This window comes from Stomoxys calcitrans, chromosome 4 (assembly GCF_963082655.1).
Source record: "Stomoxys calcitrans chromosome 4, idStoCalc2.1, whole genome shotgun sequence".
NCBI lineage: Eukaryota > Metazoa > Arthropoda > Insecta > Diptera > Muscidae > Stomoxys > Stomoxys calcitrans.
In genome coordinates, this window is record NC_081555.1 from 142,338,168 (window position 1) to 142,358,565 (window position 20,398).

The 20,398-nt window shown below is 35.9% G+C and overlaps 3 protein-coding genes across 7 annotated transcripts in view; 2 read left to right on the forward strand and 1 right to left on the reverse strand.

The window, feature by feature from the left end:
• Positions 1-19,032, forward strand: part of LOC106095674 (mpv17-like protein) — a 36,870-nt gene extending 17,838 nt beyond the window's left edge. The window contains exons 1-5 of one of the 4 annotated variants that reach the window (XM_013262966.2): positions 16,115-16,170; positions 16,229-16,376; positions 16,435-16,517; positions 18,555-18,737; positions 18,801-19,032. In XM_013262966.2, coding sequence (XP_013118420.2) covers positions 16,247-16,376; positions 16,435-16,517; positions 18,555-18,737; positions 18,801-18,995 — 591 coding nt within the window. In that variant the 5' untranslated portion in view covers positions 16,115-16,170; positions 16,229-16,246 and the 3' untranslated portion in view covers positions 18,996-19,032. Of the gene's footprint in view, positions 1-16,114; positions 16,171-16,204; positions 16,377-16,434; positions 16,518-18,554; positions 18,738-18,800 lie in introns of those variants that run through there. The other 3 variants (XM_013262962.2, XM_013262965.2, XM_013262964.2) reach the window with 3 other exon arrangements.
• On the forward strand, positions 5,120-9,501 carry LOC106095676 (mpv17-like protein). 2 transcript variants are annotated; one of them, XM_059367621.1, is made up of 5 exons: positions 5,120-5,173; positions 6,934-7,098; positions 7,156-7,289; positions 7,349-7,480; positions 9,218-9,501. In XM_059367621.1, exons 2-5 carry the CDS (start codon positions 6,954-6,956, stop codon positions 9,422-9,424), a joined length of 618 nt encoding a protein of 205 aa, XP_059223604.1. In that variant the 5' UTR covers positions 5,120-5,173; positions 6,934-6,953; the 3' UTR covers positions 9,425-9,501. The 2 variants fall into 2 exon arrangements, with proteins under 2 accessions (XP_059223604.1, XP_013118422.2); XM_013262968.2 differs by lacking the exon at positions 5,120-5,173 and having other exon boundaries at positions 6,854-7,098.
• LOC106095640 (trypsin-1) lies at positions 12,065-16,258 on the reverse strand. The gene is made up of 4 exons (XM_013262919.2): positions 15,956-16,258; positions 15,705-15,884; positions 15,288-15,641; positions 12,065-12,509 (listed from the first exon to the last, which is right to left on the reverse strand). Exons 2-4 carry the CDS (start codon positions 15,825-15,827, stop codon positions 12,099-12,101), a joined length of 888 nt encoding a protein of 295 aa, XP_013118373.2. The 5' UTR covers positions 15,828-15,884; positions 15,956-16,258; the 3' UTR covers positions 12,065-12,098.
• Positions 19,033-20,398: the final 1,366 nt, after the last annotated feature.

Sequence of the window (20,398 nt, forward strand, 5' to 3'; positions counted from 1 at the left end):
TACCATGGATAAATTAACATCCTCTTTTATAACAGTTACACCACCACATCCATAGTAATATGTAAATCGGGGCTGTTTTGGATCACATTTGATCACAGGTCTCGAGAACTCTTTAACAAGTCACAGTTTCAGCGAAATCGGGCAAAAAATCCGCTATTAACGGGCCCTAAATTGAAAGATCGGTCTATATGGCAGCTATATCTAAGTACAGTCTGATCTGCACCATATGCTGGTCGGATGACGGAAGACCGATTTAATCCTTAATAGAGTCGGATATGGGGAGGCTTTGATCTACTCACTATTTAAAATGTCAGCGAAATCGGATAATAATTGCACCCTTTATAGTCTGAAGGCCATCAATCGGCAGATCGGTTTATATGGCAGCTATATCGAAATATAGTGCGATCTGAACCATATTTGACTCGGATATTGGGTGGCTTACAACAACTCACTGTTTCTAATTTTAGCGAAATCGGATAGTAATTCGGGCTTTTATGGGCTAAAGACCCTTAATCGGCAGATCGGTCTATATGGCAGCTATATCTAAATATTGTCCGATCTGAACCATATCTAGGTGTGATGACGAAAGGCTTAAACCAGCTCACTGTTTCAAGTTTCAGTGTAATCGGGTAGTAAATGCAGCTTTTATTATCTCAAGACTCTTAATCGGCAGATCGGTTTATATGACAGCTATGTCTAAATATAGTTCGATCTAAACCATATTGGGATTGGATGTCGGTAAGCATAAAACAACTTAATACTTCAAATTTCAGCGAAATCGGATAATAATTGCTGCTTTTATGGGCCTAAGACACTTAATCGGCAGACCGGTCTATATGACAGCTATATCTAAATATTGTCCGATCTGAACCATATTTAGGTGTGATGACGGAAGGCTTAAAACAACTCACGGTTCCAAGTTTCAGCGAAATCGGGTTATAAATGTAGCTTTTATTTTCTCAAAACCCTTAATCTGTCCGATCTGAACTGTATTCAGATCGGATGCCGGGAGGCTTAAAACAACTCACTGTTTCAAATTTCAGAGAAATCGGTTAATAATTGCGGCTTTTATTGGCCTAAGACCCTTAATCCTCAGATCGGTCTATATGGCAGCTATATCTAAACATTGTCCGATCTGAGTCATTTTTAGGAGTGATGACGGAAGGCTTAAAACAACTCACTGTTCCAAGTTTCAGCGAAATCGGGTTATAGCTGTAGCTTTAAATGGCTCAAGACCCTTAATCGACAGATCGGACTATATGGCAGCTATATCTTAATATTGTCCGATCTGAACTATATTTAGGTGTGATGACGGAAGGCTTAAACCAACTCACTGTTCCAAGTTTCAGCGAAATCGGGTTATAGATGTAGCTTTTATTGGCTCAAGGCCCTAAATCGGCAGATCGGTCTATATGGCAGCTGTATCTAAATATAGTCCGATCTGAACCATACTTGAGTCGGATGTTGGGAAGCTTAAAACAACATACTTTTTTTAAACTTCAGCGAAATCGGATAATAATTGCTGCTTTTATGGGCTTAGACCCTCCATCGGTAAATCGGTCTATATGCAGCTTTTATTGGATTAAGTCCCTTAATCCACCGATCGGTTTATATGGCAGCTTTATTTAAATATATTCCGATCTGAACCATAATCGGATTGGATGTCGGGTGGCTTAGGACAACTCACTATTTCAAATTTCAATGAAATCGGATAACAATTGAGGCTTTTATGGGCCTCAGAGTTCTCAATCAGCAGATCGGTCTATATGGCAGCTATATCTTCTGAGTCATTTTTAGGAGTGATGACGGAAGGCTTAAAACAACTCACTGTTCCAAGTTTCAGCGAAACCGGGCTAAAAATTTAGCTTTTATTGGCTCAAGACCCATAATCGGCAGATCGGTCTATATGGCAGCTATATCTAAATACATATCTAAATATTGTCCGACCTTGACCACATTTAAGTATGACGACGAAATGTCTAAAACAACTTACTGTTTCTAATTTCATTAAAATCGGATAATAAATGCGCCTGTTACGGGCTTAAGACTCCCAACTGGCATATCGGTCTATATGGCAGCTTTATGTAAATATGGTCCGATATGTTCCATATACAGTTCGAATATGGGGGCCTCTAGTACAACTTCCATTTTCAAATTTCAGCGTAATCGGACAACAAAAGCGGCTTTTATGGACTCAAGACCCTATACCGCCTGATCGGTCTATATGGCAGCTATATATATAGTCCGATTTTGTTCATTCAAAAACCTAACCTGCGTATAGAAGAAATACGAGTCTTTGCAAAATTTCAATTCAATATCTCAATTGTTGAAGACTGTAGTGTGATTACAACTGACAGACACACGGACGGACAGACACACGGACACCGTTAAGTCGCCTTAGAATTTTTCGACGATCCAAAATATATATATAATTTGTGGGGTCGGAAATGGATATTTCGATGTGTTGCAAACGTCATGACTAAATGAATATACCCCCAATCCTATGGTGACGGGTATACACATTTTTTTTTATTATACCCACCACGACAGGATGGGGGTATACTCATTCCGTTTGTAACACCTTGAAATATTGATCTAGGACCCCATAAAGTATATATATTCTTGATCCTCTCAACGTTCTGAGTCGATCTAGCCATGTCCGTCCCTCCGTCCGTCTATCGAAATCACGATAGAGGTGGAACACGTAAAGCTAGCCACTTGAAATTGTGCACAGATACTAAATATCGATGTAGGTCGTTGGGGATTGCAAATGGCCAATATCGGTTCAGATTTAGATGTAGCTCCCATATAAAGCGATCTCCTGATTTGACTTCTTGAACCCCTGGATGACGCAGTTTTTATCCGATTTGGCTAAAATTGTGCATGTAGTGTTCTGTTAAGACTTCCAACAACTGTGTCAATACTTTTAAATACCTTTCGTTTGATACCCATATTGCCCAAAGTGGTGAAAGTGTCTTGTTGGGCGGTTTTTGGGGATGGGAGACCTGCCTGAACACTTAGGGTAAAATTTACTCGTACTCTACCGTTAAATACCTTTCATTTGATACCCATATTGCCTCGATCGGTAAACATGCCCGTTCGGGCGGGTTTTGGGATGGGGTGTCCCCCTAGTTTATTTGACTCCAAAATTTTTTACCAATTCGGTGTTTTTGGGGTACCATAAGGTGGCATACAAAATTTCACTTTAATTGGGTCCACCCATATCCGAGGTAAAGCGCTTGAAATTTTGCACAGATACTCACTATTAATGTAGGTCGTTGGGGATAGCTAATGGGCCATATCGGTTCAGATATGGATATAGCTCTCATATAAACCGGTCTCCGGATCATCCTTATGCGGTTCCTAGAAGCTTTAATTTTTTGCTGGTTTGGAAGAAGTTTGGTATGTAGAATACAATTATGCCCTTTAACTACATTTATTTTGTATACATTTGTAGCAGAATCTATGGTGGTGGGTATTCAAGTTTCGGCCCGGCCAAACTTAGCACTCGTTTACTTGTTAATCTTTATTTTGTGTATACATCTGTAGCACAGTTTACCTTTCAGATACTCTTTAAATATATGAACTAATACTTTTTATATTGTTGAAACAATAAAAAGGGGAAATAGTATTTGAGACAAATTATTCATACCCTGCATAAAAGTAAATGCAAATTGTGTTATTAGAAGTGAAAGTTAAGTTTCCTATTAGACAAAGATAATTACATATGTGTATATAAAACAAGTAAGAGCGCGCTAAGTTCGGCCGGGTCGAATGTTATATACCCTCCACCATCGATCGCAGTTGTCGAGTTCTATGCGCGGTATCTCTTTTTAAGCAAACAAAGAATATTGAATAAGAACTGTTATGCTATTGCAGCTATATCATGTTATAGTCCGATTCGGACCATAAATGAATGCTGAAAATTGTAGAAGTCATTGTGTAATATTTCAGTTCATTGGGATAAGAATTGCGCCTTGTAGGGGCTCAAGAAGCCAAATCGGGAGATAGGTTTATATGGGAGCTGTATCAAGCTATTGATCGATTCAGACCATAGACACGTATGTTGAAGGTCATAAGAGAAGCCGTTGCACAAAATTTTTGCCAATTCGGACTAGAATTGCGCCCTCTAGAGGCTCAAGAAGTCAAGACCCAAGATCGGTTAATATGGCTGTTATATTAGGTTCTAAACCGATTTACGCCATACTTAGCATAGTTATTGGAAGACATAACAAAATACCTCATGCAAAATTTCAGCCGAATCGGATGAGAATTGCGCCCTCCAGTGACTCAAGAAGTCAAGATCCAAGATCGGTTTATATGGCAGCTATAACAGATTATTAACCGATTTGAATCATACTTAGCACAGTTGTTGGAACTGATACCAAAACACTAAGTGTTAAATGTCAGTTAAATCGGACGAAAATTGCGCCCTCTAGAGGCTCAAGAACTCAAGAGCCACAATCGGTTTATATGGCAGCAATATCAAAACATGGACCGATCTGAACCATACCGAACACAGTTGTTGGAAGTGATACCGAAACACTACCTGTAAAATTTCAGTTAAATCGGACGAAAAGTGCGCGCTCTAGAGGCTCAAGAAGTCATGATCCAAGATCGGTTTATATGGCAGCTATATCAAAACATGGACCGATTTGGTCCATTTACAATACCAAAAGACCTACACTAATTAAAAGTATTTGTGCAAAATATCAAGCGGCTAGCTTTACTCCTTCGAAAGTTAGCGTGCTTTTGACAGACAGACGGACGAACAGACGGACGGACAGACGGACGGACAGACGGACGGACATGGCTAGATCAACTTGAAATGACATGACGATCAAAAATATATATACTTTATGGGGTCTCAGACGCTTACTTCGAGGTGTTACAAATAGAATGACGAAATTAGTATACCCCAATTCTATGGTGGAGGGTATAAAAAAGCGATAGTATTATTATTCATAGCCCACACAATAACAAATGCAGAAAACACAGGAAATTTTATTGTTGGCTAATTATTAAGGTTTTTAAGTTAAAAGCAAAAAAGGGAAGTATTAAATTAATCATCACCAATATATTTAAAGGTAAATTTGTCATCCTAATTTAGTTCGTTTATATCATTTAAAAGCAAACTTTGTTAATCTCTAACAAGAAAACTAATAAAAAACAAGTAAAAAGGCGTTAAGTTCGGCCGGGCCGAACTTTGGATACCCACCACCTCGGGTATATATGTAAACCACCTTTCATCAAAATTCGGTGAAAATTTCATACCTTATACTCCTATACCTCATACCGAACTTAACTATATACGACACGGATGTCGAAAAGCCGAACATAAGGCACTGTGTCAAATTTCAGTGAAATCGGATTATAAATGCGCCTTTTATGGGGCCAAGACTTTAAATCGAGATATCGGTCTACATGACAGCTATATCCAAATCTGGACCGATTTGGGCCGAGTTGCATAAACATGTCGAAGAGCCTAACACTAAGCACTGTCCCAAATTTCGGCGAAATTGGACAATAAATGCCTCTTTTATGGGCCCTAAACCTTTAATCCAGAGATCGGTCTATATGGCAGCTATATTCAAATCTGGACCGATCTGGGCAAAATTGAAGAAGGACGTCGAAGAGCCTTACCAAACTCACTGTCTCAAATTTCAGCGACATCGGACAATAAATGCGTCTTTTATGGCCCCAAAACCTAAAACCTAGATATCGGTCTATATGGCAGCTATATCCAAATCTGGGCCGATCTGTGCGATATTGCGGAAGTATGTCAAGGGGCTTAAATTAACTCACTGTTCCAAATTTCGGGGACATCGGGCAATAAACGAGCATTTTATGGGCCCAAAACCATATATCAAGAAATCGGTCTATATAGCAGCTATATCCAAATTTGAACCGATCTGGACCAAATTGAAGAAATATGTCAAAGGGCCTAACACATCTCCCTGTCCCAAATTTCAACAAAATCGGATAATGAATGTGGCTATTATGGGCCTTACACCATAAATCGGAGGATCGATTTATATGGCAGCTATATCCCAATCTGGACCGATCTGAGCCAAATTAACGAAGGATGTCGATGGGCCTTACACAATTCACTGTCCCGAATTTCATCAAAATCGGATAATAAATGTGGCTTTTGTGGGCCTAAGACCCTAAACCGGAGGATCGGTCTATATGGCAGCTATATCCAAATCTAAACCGATCTGGACCAAATTAAAGAAACATGTCAAAGGGCCTAAGACAACTCACTGTTCCAAATTTCAGCGAAATCGGACCATAAATGCGGCTTTTATAGGCCTTAGACCATAAATCGGAGGATCGGTCTATATGGCAGCTATATCCAAATCTAGACCGATCTGAGCCAAATTGAGAAAGGATGTCGAAGGGCCTAACACAACTCACTGTCCCAAATTTCAACAAAATCGGATAATAAATGTGGCTTTTATGGGCCTAAGACCCTAAATCGGCGGATCGGTCTATATGGGGGCTATATCAAGATATAGGCCGATATAGCCCATCTTCGAACTTAACCTGCTTATGGACAAAAAAAGTTCTTGGGCCCATAAAAGGCGCCCTTATCGTCCGATTTCGTTAAAACTTAGAGCAGTAAGTTATGTAAGGTTCCCCGACATTCTTGTTTAATTTCACTCAGCTCGGTCCATATTTGGGTATAGCTGTCATATATACCGATATCCCGATTTAATTTCTTGGGACAATAAAAGCCCGTTTTAAACACGATTTGGTTGAAATTTGATAGAAAATTCAATGGTTCCTACAATCGGATATTGTCCGGCTACAGACCGTAATGTCCTTTACCTCCCATATTTTAGCTGAATCCGTGGTGGTGGGTTCCCAAGATTCGGCCCGCCCGAACTTGGCACGCTTTTATTTATTTTAACTCTGTCCCGACAAAAATAGTTTTTTTCTAAGACATACAAATGATGCCTTTAGTATCAAATATCATAAGAACACAGTGGAAAGCTTTTAGAACCACTCACCCCCTGAAAAGGGGATCCATAGCCTATGCTCTGCTATGGCCAACGAGTAGTCTTGTTCAACAATCATTTGAGGGTAAAAATTTTGGTAAGTAGCATTTTTTTTAAACAGCTTTATACAGAATTTAAAATCTGTAAATTACAGGAACCTACGAATATACCAGTGCCTTAAGATTCGGTATACTTGGTTCCTTATACGTAGCTCCTGCCTTATATGTTTGGGTAAGGGTATCGTCAGCTATGTGGCCACAAATGTCATTAAGAATTGGTTTGTTAAAGGTTTGTTAATATATGCCACTATTGTGAAGAGTCAATGATATACAGTACTATAATTACAGGCTGCTGTCGAACAAGTGTCCTTTGCACCCTTTATCTATGGTAGTTTTTTTGCGGGTATGACTTTGCTCGAAGGCAAACCCATACGAACTGCTATGGAGGAGGTGAAAAATAAATTTATACCTACATATAAGGTGTGATATATTATAAATATAAATTAAGTTTTTATACACTCCACCATAGGATGCAAATTGCAAATTTTGCCCATGAACATTCCATTAAGGCACAGGGGCAAACTTCTCACATATCAATGAGTGCAGTCCGATTCAAGTTTTAAGCTCAATGATAAGAGGCCCCTTTTTATAGCCGAGTCCACGACACCTCTTTGGAGAGAAGTTTTACATGGCATAGTACCTCGAAAATGTCGCCAGCATTAGGAGGGGAAAACCACCGCTGAAAACTTTTTCTGATGGTCTCGCCAGGATTCGAACCCAGGCGTTCAGCGTCATAGGCGGACATGCTAACCTCTGCGCTACGGTGGCCTCCAACCATAGGATGGGGTTATAATAATTTCGTCATTCGGTTTGTAATACTTCGAAATATGTGTCTAAGACCACATAAAGAATGTATTGGGTTGCCCAAAAAGTAATTGCGGATTTTTCATATAGTCGGCGTTGACAAATTTTTTCACAGCTTGTGTTACAGCTGTTACTTTTAGCTTGCTTTAATCAAACAAAGGTATATTTGATTAAAGTTCATTCTAAGTTTTATTAAAAATGCATTTACTTTCTTTTAAAAAATCCGCAATTACTTTTTGGGCAATCCAATATATACTCGATCGTCATGTCATTCTAAGTCGATCTAGCCATGTCCGTCCATCTGTTCGTTCGTCCGTCTGTCTGTCGAAAGCACGCTAACTTTCGAAGGAGTAAAGCTAGGCGCTTGAAATTTTGCACAAATACTTTTTATTAGTGTAGGTCGGTTGGTATTGTAAATGGGCCGAATCGGTCCATGTTTTGATATAGATGCCTTATAATCCGATCTTGGGTCTTGACTTCTTGAGCCTCTTGAGGGTGCAATTCTCGTCCGATTTGACTCAAATGACACGCGGTGTTTTGGTATCACTTCCAACAACTGTGCTAAGTATGGTTCGAATCGGTCCATAACCTGATATAGCTGCCATATAAACCGATCTTGGACCATGACTTCTTGATCCAATATAGGGCGCAATTCTTATCTGATTTGACTGTAATTTTGCATGAGGTGTTTTGTTATGACTTCCAAAAACTGTTCTTAGTATGGCACAAATCGGTACATAACCTGGTATAGCTGCCATATAAACCGACTTGAGTCTTGTTTTCTTGAGCCGCTAGAGGGCGCAATTCTCGTCCGTTTTTGTACGCGGCATTTTGGTATCACTTCCAACAACTGTGCTAAGTATGGCTCAAATCGGTTGATAACCTGGTATAGCTGCCATATAAACCGATCTTGGATCGTGACTTCTTGAGCCTCTAGAGGGCGCAATTCTCATCCAATTTTGCTGAAATTTTGTACAACAGCTTCTCTCATGACCTTCAACATACTTGTTCAATATGGTATGAATCGATCTATTGATACAGCTCCCATATAAACCGATCTCCCGATTTTGCTTCTTGAGCCTCTACTAGGTGCAAATCAAATCCGAATGGACTGAAGTATTACACAATGACTTCTACAATGTTCAGCATTTAATTCGTTTATGGTCCGAATCGAACTATAACATGATATAGCTTCAATAGCATTAAAGTTCTCATTCATTATTCTTTGTTTGCCTACAAAGAGATACCGCACAAAGAACTCGACAAATGCGATCCATGGTGGAGGGTATTCAAGATTCAGTCCGGCCGAACTGAGCACGCTTTTACTTGTTTTAAATATGGATTTTTCTATAGGTGGGCCTGTATTTTTGGCCCATTTTACAGACAATAAATTTTTCCATGGTCCCCGAAAGGCATCGTTTGGTATATTTAAGCCTATGCAGTCTTATGTGGACAATATTTTTGGCCTACATGAAGAAAACGAGTATAACAGAAGAAACACCATTTAGAATAGAGGAGAAAATAACATGGAGCAGAAAACCAAACTTGGCGACGTTGTAGCTAATTTCCAATATTTTTTAAATTTAAATATCTTATTAAACTGAAGGTGATAATAAAATTGTATTTATTTATTTTTATATTTGTTTTGGTTTATTTTGTCTCCATAATTTCCACAATCCATTTCAAATAGTATGAAATGTTCGTAAATATGCCTGGCTTCTGGCCACATGGTTTAATACTCCAAGAAACCAAAGCAACTTGTTCATGGCCCAACATTAAGGGACTTCCGGAATCTCCTGAGCATTGACCTCGGCCATTGCCACCAGCACAGATATTGGTTTTATGTATCACAGATTTTAAATGATCTCGACATGCGTTCAAAGTTAAGGTTCTTAATGGTACTTGATGAAGATAATGAGGAAGAGCCTGGGCTGAAGTCTAAAAAAAATTATTTAAAATTAGTTAATTTTTTTTTTAATTTGTATAGACTTATTCACAAAACTTAATAAAGCCTTAAAATAGGTTTATTTGACAGTTCTATAAAGGAAACCTCTCACATTAACCTATTTCAAATCTATATTAATTTTTGAGAATAAGACCGGTAGCCTTCACCTCATTCAAACCCCAGCCTATTAAAGTGACCTCCACATTTTCATAACTTAGTTTCGCATTCTCTATCAACCTGACTTTTTGAGTATCCTCATCAAATGTCAGAATATGTTTTAATTTTACCAAAGCTATATCATGTATGGCTATAGTGGCACTATAACCCTCATGTATATAAATGGCTTGCACTTCCTTGTATTTAGGTTCTTTTGGTTCAAGTTCGTGCGATCCATATTGTAAGACCATCTCTTCGGGAGCCCTTATAAAGGTGAAACAATGAGCTGCCGTAAGTATCCATTGGGAGTTTAGAATTGTTCCAGCACAAAAATGTCTCTTGGAATTACCCATACGTAATGAAACCTACAAAACACACAGAAGTAAAAATTCCGAAAACATTTATAAAATTTTTCTAAAACATTTTAAAGAAATTGCCTGGAAAGACAAAATTTATATGAAATTCTCTCTAAAGAAAAAATGTCAGTGAATATTTCTCTAAAGATAAAATTTCCATGAAATTTTCTCTAAAGACAAAATTTCCATGAAATTTTCTCTAAAGACAAAATTTCCATGAAATTTTCTCTAAAGACAAAATTTCCATGAAATTTTCTCTAAAGACAAAATTTCCATGAAATTTTCTCTAAAGACAAAATTTCCATGAAATTTTCTCTAAAGACAAAATTTCCATGAAATTTTCTCTAAAGACAAAATTTCCATGAAATTTTCTCTAAAGACAAAATTTCCATGAAATTTTCTCTAAAGACAAAATTTCAATGAAATTTTCTCTAAAGACAAAATTTCCATGAAATTTTCTCTAAAGACAAAATTTCCATGAAATTTTCTCTAAAGGCAAAATTTCCATGAAATTTTCTCGAAAGACAAAATTTCCATGAAATTTTCTCTAAAGACAAAATTTCTATGAAATTTTCTCTAAAGACAAAATTTCTATGAAATTTTCTCTAAAGACAAAATTTCTATGAAATTTTCTCTAAAGACAAAATTTGTATGAAATTTTCTCTAAAGACAAAATTTCTATTAAATTTTCTCTAAAGACAAAATTTCTATGAAATTTTCTCTAAAGACAAAATTTCTATGAAATTTTCTCTAAAGACAAAATTTCTATGAAATTTTCTCGAAAGACAAAATTTCCATAAAATTTTCTCTAAAGACAAAATTTCTATGAAATTTTCTCTAAAGACAAAATTTCTATGAAATTTTCTCTAAAGACAAAATTTCTATGAAATTTTCTCTAAAGACAAAATTTCTATGAAATTTTCTCTAAAGACAAAATTTCCATGAAAATTTTCTCTAAAGACAAAATTTCCATAAAATTTTCTCTAAAGACAAAATTTCCATGAAATTTTCTCTAAAGACAAAATTTCTATGAAATTTTCTCTAAGGACAAAATTTCTATGAAATTTTCTCTAAAGACAAAATTTCTATGAAATTTTCTCTATAGACAAAATTTCTATGAAATTTTCTCTAAAGACAAAATTTCTATGAAATTTTATCTAAAGACAAAATTTCTATGAAATTTTCTCTAAAGACAAAATTTCTATGAAATTTTCTCTAAAGACAAAATTTCTATTAAATTTTCTCTAAAGACAAAATTTCTATGAAATTTTCTCTAAAGACAAAATTTCCATGAAATTTTCTCTAAAGACAAAATTTCCATGAAATTTTCTCTAAAGACAAAATTTCCATGAAATTTTCTCTAAAGACAAAATTTCCATGAAATTTTCTCTAAAGACAAAATTTCCATGAAATTTTCTCTAAAGACAAAATTTCCATGAAATTTTCTCTAAAGACAAAATTTCCATGAAATTTTCTCTAAAGACAAAATTTCTATGAAATTTTCTCTAAAGACAAAATTTCTATGAAATTTTCTCTAAAGACAAAATTTCTATGGAATTTTCTCTAAAGACAAAATTTCTATGGAATTTTCTCTAAAGACAAAATTTCTATGAAATTTTCTCTAAAGACAAAATTTCTATGAAATTTTCTCTAAAGACAAAATTTCTATGAAATTTTCTCTAATTTTTTTTAAGACAAAATTTTTTGAGTCTTTTATTCTACAGCAAATAATAGCAAAGGTAATTTAAGTATCATAAAGCATTCACATTTATTTCCTTTAATTCTTTTTCAATTGAAAATGCTTTGGCGAACGAACAACAATTAAATTTCCACTCAATATGCCCTCAATGCCATTGGTACCCTCTTCACTATCGCCAAATTCCTCTTCATCCTCGGCATCGAGGATTGTCTCTAAAATCCAACCAACATAGGCAGAAACTTCAGTAAACACACCAGGATAGGGGGGAACGGTGCAGGGTTTGCGAGACCATGAGACAATACCAATCTGAGTATCATTAACAAGGAGGGGTCCTCCAGAATCACCGCTACATTGTCCTTTGCCACCCTCAGGAACCCCAGCACAAATATTCGAAGCATGCATTGGAATACCATGACGGCGACTACATTCGGCATCGCTGAATACATCCAAATCCACTTTTTGCAAATGATTTTGTATGTAGCCACCAGTCTGAAAGAAAGTGAATTGAAATTATAGGGAAACAAACAAACAAATACACTGAGAAAAATACTCAAAAATTTCAAAAAAATTGTCAACGGTTTCAAAGAAACACAATTTCGCATATGAGGCATTCTCACAAAAAAATCCACTTTTTTACTAAATTATTGCCGTATAAGTCCAAATCGGGCATTGGAGCTTTATCCAAATCTGGACCGATTTCTATGAGAATCGGTTCAGAAATTACCGAATTATCGACGTATTAGTCCAAATCAGGCGATACATATACATAGGAGCTATATTCAAATCTGGACTGATTTCTATAAAATTCACAAGTAATATAGGGAATCATAAGAGAATCGCCTTTCCAAAATTTCGTGAGAATCGGTTAAGAAATTACCGAGTTATCGACGTATTAGTCCAAATCGGGCAAAACATATATATGGGAGCTATAGCCAAATCTGAACCGATTTCTATGAAATTCGCCAGTTATGTGAAGAAACAAAAGGATATCTCTCATGCAAAATTTCGTGATAATCGGTTAAGAAGTTGCGGAGTTATCGACGCATTAGTACAAATCGGGCGAAACATATATATGGGAGCTATATCCAAATCTGAACCGATTTCTATGTGGGGAGAAGTAAAAAAATTTCTCGTGCAACATTTTATGAGAATCGGTAAACAGATGACGATGTTATTACAACCGGATGAACATTGAGGGAGTTGGGGTGACCAGATTAATTAATTTGTATCACTTACAAATATGGCTGTCTCAAAATTTCCTTGGTAGGGTAGAAAGGTGACGAAATAAGGAACATTTTAAGGCATAATTGAAAAAAATCGTTAAAAATTAAAAAAAAAATATATATTTTTATACCCTCCACCATAGGATGGGGGTATGCTAATTTCGTCATTCTGTTTGTAACTACTCGAAATATTCGTCTGAGACCCCATTAAGTATATATATTCTTGATCGTCGTGATATTTTATGTCGATCTAGCCATGTCCATCCATCTGTCCGTCCGTCCGTCTGTCTGTCGAAAGCACGCTAACTTTCGATAGAGTAAAGCTTCTTCTTATTAGTGTAGGACGGTTAGATTGTAAATGGGCTATATGGGTCCATGTTTTGACATAGCTGCCATATAAACCGATCGTGGGTCTTGACTTCTTGAGCCTCTAGAGGGCGCAATTCTTATCCGATTGGAATGAAATTTTGCACGACGTGTTTTGTTATGATATGCAACAACTGTGCCAAGTATGGTTCAAATCGGTCAAAAACCTTATATAGCTGCCATATAAACCGATCTTGGGTCTTGACTTCTTGAGCCTCTAGAGGGCGCAATTCTTATCCGATTGGAATGAAATTTTGCACGACGTGTTTTGTTATGATATCCAAATTCAAATCGGTCCATAACCTGATATAGCTGCCATATAAACCGATCTTGGGTCTTGACTTCTTGAGCCGCTGGAGGGCGCAATTCTTATCCGATTGGAATGAAATTTTGCACGACGTGTTTTGCTATGATATCCAACAACTGTGCCAAGTATGGTTCGAATCGGTCAATAACCTGATAAAGCTGCCATATAAACTGATCTTGGGTCTTGATTTCTTGAGTCTCTAGAAGACGCAATTGTTATCCGATTTGCGTGAAATTTTGTACGACGGATCCTCTCATGACCATCAACATATGTTTATTATGGTCTGAATCTGTCTATAGCCTGCTACAGCTCCCATAAATCGATCTCTCTATTTTACTTCTTGTTTTGCCTAAGAAGAGATGACGGGAAAAGAACTCGACAAGTGTGATCCATGGTGGAGGGTATATAAGATTCGGCCCGGCCGAACTTTGCACGCTTTTACTTGTTTAAAATTTTGTTGTACATAGTTTTAAAATGTAGGAAATTCTGCACAAAAAACTCTTTAGGCATTTTTTAATCCATTCATTATAAGTTTTCAAGTTATAGCTGTTTGACCATTTTTCTGCTAAAAAAGTTTGAACCCTGGCAAGGTGACAACCCTGCATCACACGGACCTAAATTCATACCCTTTCTTTTAGTTTCTACATGTACTAAAACTTATATAGTTGCCAAAAAAATATTAGCACTTTTTTTAGAGTGGCTTTTTTGGGAGAATGCCCCATATAAAAAATGTATTTACCTTTTTCTATTCTGTTTTGTTAGGTTTTGCTTTGTCTTTAATTTGATTTTATTTTATTTTGTTTTATTTTTTTTAATTTTATTTTATTTTAGTTTATTTTATTTTATTTTATTTTATTTTATTTTGTTTTATTTTTTTTTTAATTTTATTTTATTTTATTTTAGTTTATTTTATTTTATTTTATATTATTTTAATTTATTTTATTTTATTTTATTTTATTTTATTTTATTTTATTTTATTTTATTTTATTTTATTTTGTTTTATTTTTTTTTAATTTTATTTTATTTTATTTTAGTTTATTTTATTTTATTTTATTTTATTTTATTTTATTTTATTTTATTTTATTTTATTTTATTTTATTTTATTTTATTTTATTTTATTTTATTTTATTTTATTTTATTTTATTTTATTTTATTTTATTTTATTTTATTTTATTTTATTTTATTTTATTTTATTTTATTTTATTTTATTCTATTTTACTTTCATTTTATTTTATTTTATTTTTACTTTTATTTTTCTTATTTTATTTTATTTTATTTTATTTTTTGGTTTTATCTTCTAATTTTTTCCATTTTTTTTTTTTTTTTGAAATTTTCGAATATTTTCTTTTTCCTATGTTACACAGTACTTACCTCATTAAGGCCCCAACCAATTAAAATGGCTGGTGTTTCCTCAGCTGTCTGCATTTTATATTCCGGCAAACGCACTCCCATGAAATCTTTTTCCACTTTAGCCGGTTTATCGAGTCTTAGCAATGCAATATCATGTATATATCTATTGGAGGGATCGTAGCCCTCATGCACGAATATTTTTGCCAAATTGGCCACATTTGTTGAATTTCGATCCAATTCATTGCTGCCATATTGTACATTTATTTTATGGGCATCCCGTTTATTAACACAATGGGCGGCAGTTAAGACCCAAACACGATTTAATAAAGAGCCACCACATGAGTGGCGTCCCGAAAAAGAATTTCTCAAGGAGACCTTACAAAGAAGGATATTTCAATAAGGCAGTACATTGTCGAAGTTATAAAAACAACCACTCACCATATAAGGAAATTCTCCAGGCAAAGCCAAAGTGCCATTAACAATCTTACTATCGAATCCTAGAGCGCCGTTGAGGGTTGCACATGCGCAAAATACTAAAAGCCAATCCTTGCAATGCAACATGTCGTTGGTTGTTTCTTCTACAGCTGTCTGATGTCTGATGGTTTGTCAATACTCCACCTATCATTTTAAATATAAAAGTGTTTGGTCTTAACCGAAACTAGGTTTCCAACACATGCTGTTTTCATTACCATTGGGTAGGTGGGTTAAATTGATAAGAACCTTTTTTATTTCGTTGCATTGCTCACAATAAAAGCGTTAAGTAACACTTTCACACTATTTTCCCAGCCACAATAAAAAACCATCCCGGTATTATTACGCTTCCCAATCAAGGTCAATGTTTGTTTAATGTTTGTGACAAAACACCGACAATTTGCCCACGAAAATTGGCAAACATTTTATAGGGGTCTGTAATTGAAACTATTTCCTATTTTCTATAGCCTCGTTACATTTTGTTTTATTAGAAGCTCCAAATAGCCGCCATGTCTACACTTTTGCAAAATTTCAAAGTATTAATCACCAAATATCCCATCACAAGAGGCATGATTTCATACAGTCTGATATGGCCCGTAAGTAGTCTGGTCCAACAGACATTTGAGGGCAAAACTTGGGGTAAGTTTCTACAATTTGAAATTCAAATGTTTTCTTCTTGTCAAATTTCTCTTTTTAGGTAATTATGACTGGTGGCGTTGTTTACGTTTCAGTTTGTATGGAGGTCTCTTTGTCGCCCCTACGCTGTATGGTTGGATTAAGGTGAATATTACCAATGAATTTGGTAATTTAAAAAATTTTTTAGGAAAAAAGCAGGAAAACATGGAAATAAGAACAAGTAAGAGCGTGCTAAGTTCGGCCGGGCCGAAACCATGGATCGCATTTGTCGAGTTCTTTGCACGGTATCTCTTTTTAGGTAAACAAAGAATAATGGATAAGTATTGTTATGCTATTTATCAAGTCATAGCCCGATTCGGACCATTAATGAATTGAATGTTAAAGATGCGCCCTCTAGAGGCTCAAGAAGTCAAGATCCCAGATCGGTTTATATGGCAGCTATGTCAGGTTATGTACCGATTTGCGTCATACATAGCACAGTGAGAATTGCGGATAATAATTGCGCCCTCCAGCGGCTCAAGAAGTCAAGATCCAGGATCGGTTTATATGGCAGCAATACCAGGTTATGAACAGATCCGAATCATACTTGGCCAAAAAACCAGGTGCAAAATTTCAGTCAAATTGGACGAGAAAATTACAGCCAAATCGGATAAGAATTGCGCCCTCTAGAGGCTCAAGAAGTCAAGATCCAAGATCGGTTTATATGGCATCTATATCAGGTTATGTACCTATTTGTGTCATACTTACCACAATTATTGGAAGTCATAACAAAACACCTCATGAAAAATTTCAGCGAAATCGGATGACAATTGCGCCCTCCAGCGGCTCAAGAAGTCAAGATCCAGGATCGGTTTATATGGCAGCAATACCAGGTTATGAACAGATCCGAATCATACTTGGCATAGTTGTTGGAAGTGATACCAAAACACCAGATGCAAAATTTCAGTCAAATTTGACGAGAAAATTACAGCCAAATCGGATAAGAATTGCGCCATCTAGAGGCTCAAGAAGTCAAGATCCAAGATCGGTTTATATGGCATCTATATCAGGTTATGTACCGATTTGCGTCATACTTAGCACAGTTATTGGAAGTCATAACAAAACACCTCGTGCAAAATTTCAAATCGGATGAGAATTGCCCGCTCTATTGGCTCAAGAAGTCAAGTTCCAAGATTGGTTTATATGACAGCTATACTAGATTATGAACCGATTTGAATCACACTTAGCACAGTTATTGGAAGTGATACCAAAACAACAGGTGCAAAATTTCAGTCAAATCGGACGAGAAAATTACAGCCAAATCGGATAAGAATTGCGCCCTCTAAAAGCTGAAGAAGTCAAGACCCAAGATCTGTTTATATGGCAGCTATATCGGGTTATGAACCGATTTAGACCATACTTAGCACAGCTGTTGAAAGCGATTGGGATTGCAAATGGACCAAATTGGTCCATGTTTTGATATAGCTGCCATATAAACTGATCTAGGGTCTTGACTTCTTGAGCTTCTAGAGGGCGCAATTCTTATCCGATATGGCTGAAATTTTGCACGTGGTGTTTTGGTATCACATCCAACAACTGTGCAAGGTATAGTCTACATCAGCCCATAACCTGATATAGCTGCCATATAAACCGATCTTAGGTCTTGACTTTTTGAGCTTCTAGAGGGCCCAATTCATATCCGATTTGGCTGACATTTGCCATGACGTGTTTTGTTATGACTTTCAATAACTCTACTAAGTATGGTTCAAATCGGCCCATAACCTGATATGGCTGTCATATAAACCGATCTGGGATCTTGACTTCTTGAGCCTCTAGAGGGCGCAATTATAATTCGATTTCGCTGAAATTTTGTATAACGAGTTTTCCCATGACCTTCAAGAAACGTGTCAAATATGGTTTGAATCGGTCTTTCGGCCTGAAACAGGATCGGTCTATAGCCTGAAACAGTACAACAGAGATACCGGGAAAAGAAATCGACAAATTTGATCCATCGTGGAGGGTATATAAGATTCGACCCGGCCGAACTCAGCACACTTTTAATTGTATTTTGCTGCCAAAAAAATCATGTAGCTGTCATTTCTAGCTGAACAGATATACCAATGTGAACTCAGTAACACTACATGCCATCTATATTTTCTATATTTCTCTTTTGACATATTACTTCGAATAACTCAATTTCAGGTTTCTTCAGCCATGTGGCCTCAGACATCAATTCGAACGGCTTTAGCTAAGGCAGCTGTCGAGACAATATCCTATACACCAGGAGCCATGACTTGTTTCTACTTCATCATGAGTTTGTTGGAGATGAAAACCATAGAAGAGGCAGCTTCTGAAGTTCGTAAGAAATTTCTACCCACCTATAAGGTAAATGCAAAATATTGTTGGTCCGAAATTTAGATTTTAATAAAAAATTCGTCCCTCAAACAGGTTGGCGCTTCAGTGTGGCCTGTTGTGGCCACTATCAACTTTTCTGTTATCCCAGAGAAAAATCGTGTGCTATTCATAAGTGTTTGTAGTTTAATATGGACCTGCTTTTTGGCCTACATGAAACATCTGCAGCATCATGAAATGAATGAAGAGGATGGATTTATAGTAACAAAGAAAACAAAGGAAAATTCATGATTGTCCCCGACGAAAAGATATTTTTTGTTTTTTTTTTTTTTCAAAGAATGAGAGATCAATCTATCATGAAATGTACCATTCTCTAGAGTCCAAATAACAAAAATTATGAAATTATTCTTAGTGTCATATATTGTTGATAGGTTTTAGAAAATATTTATTAATATAATTTTTAAGAAGTAGAATAATAAAATTATTTTAAAAATAATAATGTAAAGGGTGATTTTTTAAGAGTATATATTTTTTTTAAAAACAACAAAACAAATTTGCATCGTTAAAGTTTCTTCCACGTTAGCGTTTGAAAAACCAATAAGGAAAGGCAAAAGTCGGGCGGTGCCGACTTTATAATACCCTACACCTACCCTATAAACACAAAAGGGGGGAGGGGGGGGGGGGGGGGCTACATCTAATTCTGAAACAAATTTGATGTATCCAGATAGATTATTAAATTCCTGTATCAAATTTCGAGCAAAGCAAATATGTTCAATATGTAGTAACTACGGTTGACAAATGACAACAAATTATCCAAAATCTGACGAACAAATATATGGAAACTATATCTAAATCTGAACCGATTTAGACCAAACTTTATGGATATTGTAGAATTCATCGAGGAAACCGTTGTACAAAATTTTGGGAAAATTGGTCAATAAATGCGCTTGCAGTGGGTCTAGGAGTGAAAATCGGGCGATATATATATATCTGAACAGATTTCTATGAAATTCACCGGTATTATCGAGAGTCATAAGAAAATCCTTCCTGTCGAATTTCGAGAGAATCGGTTAACAAATGACCATTTTATTGTTGTATTACTGCAAATCGGAAAAACATATATATGGGGGCTATATCCAAATCTGAAGCGATTTCTATGAAATTCACCAATAATAATAAGAGTCACAAGAAAATCCTTCCCAACAAATTTCAAGAGAATCGGTCAACAAATGACCATTTAACTGCTGTATTACTCCAAATCGGACGAACATATATATGGGAGCTATATCGAAATCTAAACCGATTTATTTTAAATTTACCAGTAATATCGAGGGTCATAAGAAAATCCTTCCTGTCGAATTTCAAAAGAATCGGTTGACAAATGATCATTTTATTGCTGTATTACTGCAAATCGGACGAAAATATATATGGGAGCTATATCCAAATCTGAACCGATTTCTTTGAAATTTACCACTGTTATCGAGAGTCATAAGAAAATCCTTCCTGTCGAATTACGAGAGAATCGGTTGACAAATGACCATTTTATTGATGTATTACTCCAAATCGGACGAAAATATATATGGGAGCTATATCCAAATCTGAACCGATGTATTTTAAATTTACCAGTAATATCGAGAGTCATAAGAAAATCCTGCCTGTCGAATTTCAAGAGAATCGGTTGACAAATGACCATT

Coding starts and splice junctions, on each gene's coding strand:
- LOC106095676 (XM_059367621.1), top strand. CDS start 6,954: ATGATGCCTTTAGTATCAAATATCATAAGAACACAGTGGAAAGCTTTT. Junction 7,099..7,155: donor ATTTGAGGGTAAAAATTTTG/GTAAGTAGCATT, acceptor TGTAAATTACAG/GAACCTACGAATATACCAGT. Junction 7,290..7,348: donor TAAGAATTGGTTTGTTAAAG/GTTTGTTAATAT, acceptor CTATAATTACAG/GCTGCTGTCGAACAAGTGTC.
- LOC106095640 (XM_013262919.2), bottom strand. CDS start 15,827: ATGTTGCATTGCAAGGATTGGCTTTTAGTATTTTGCGCATGTGCAACC. Junction 15,642..15,704: donor CTGGAGAATTTCCTTATATG/GTGAGTGGTTGT, acceptor CTTCTTTGTAAG/GTCTCCTTGAGAAATTCTTT. Junction 12,510..15,287: donor TTGGTTGGGGCCTTAATGAG/GTAAGTACTGTG, acceptor ACTTTCTTTCAG/ACTGGTGGCTACATACAAAA.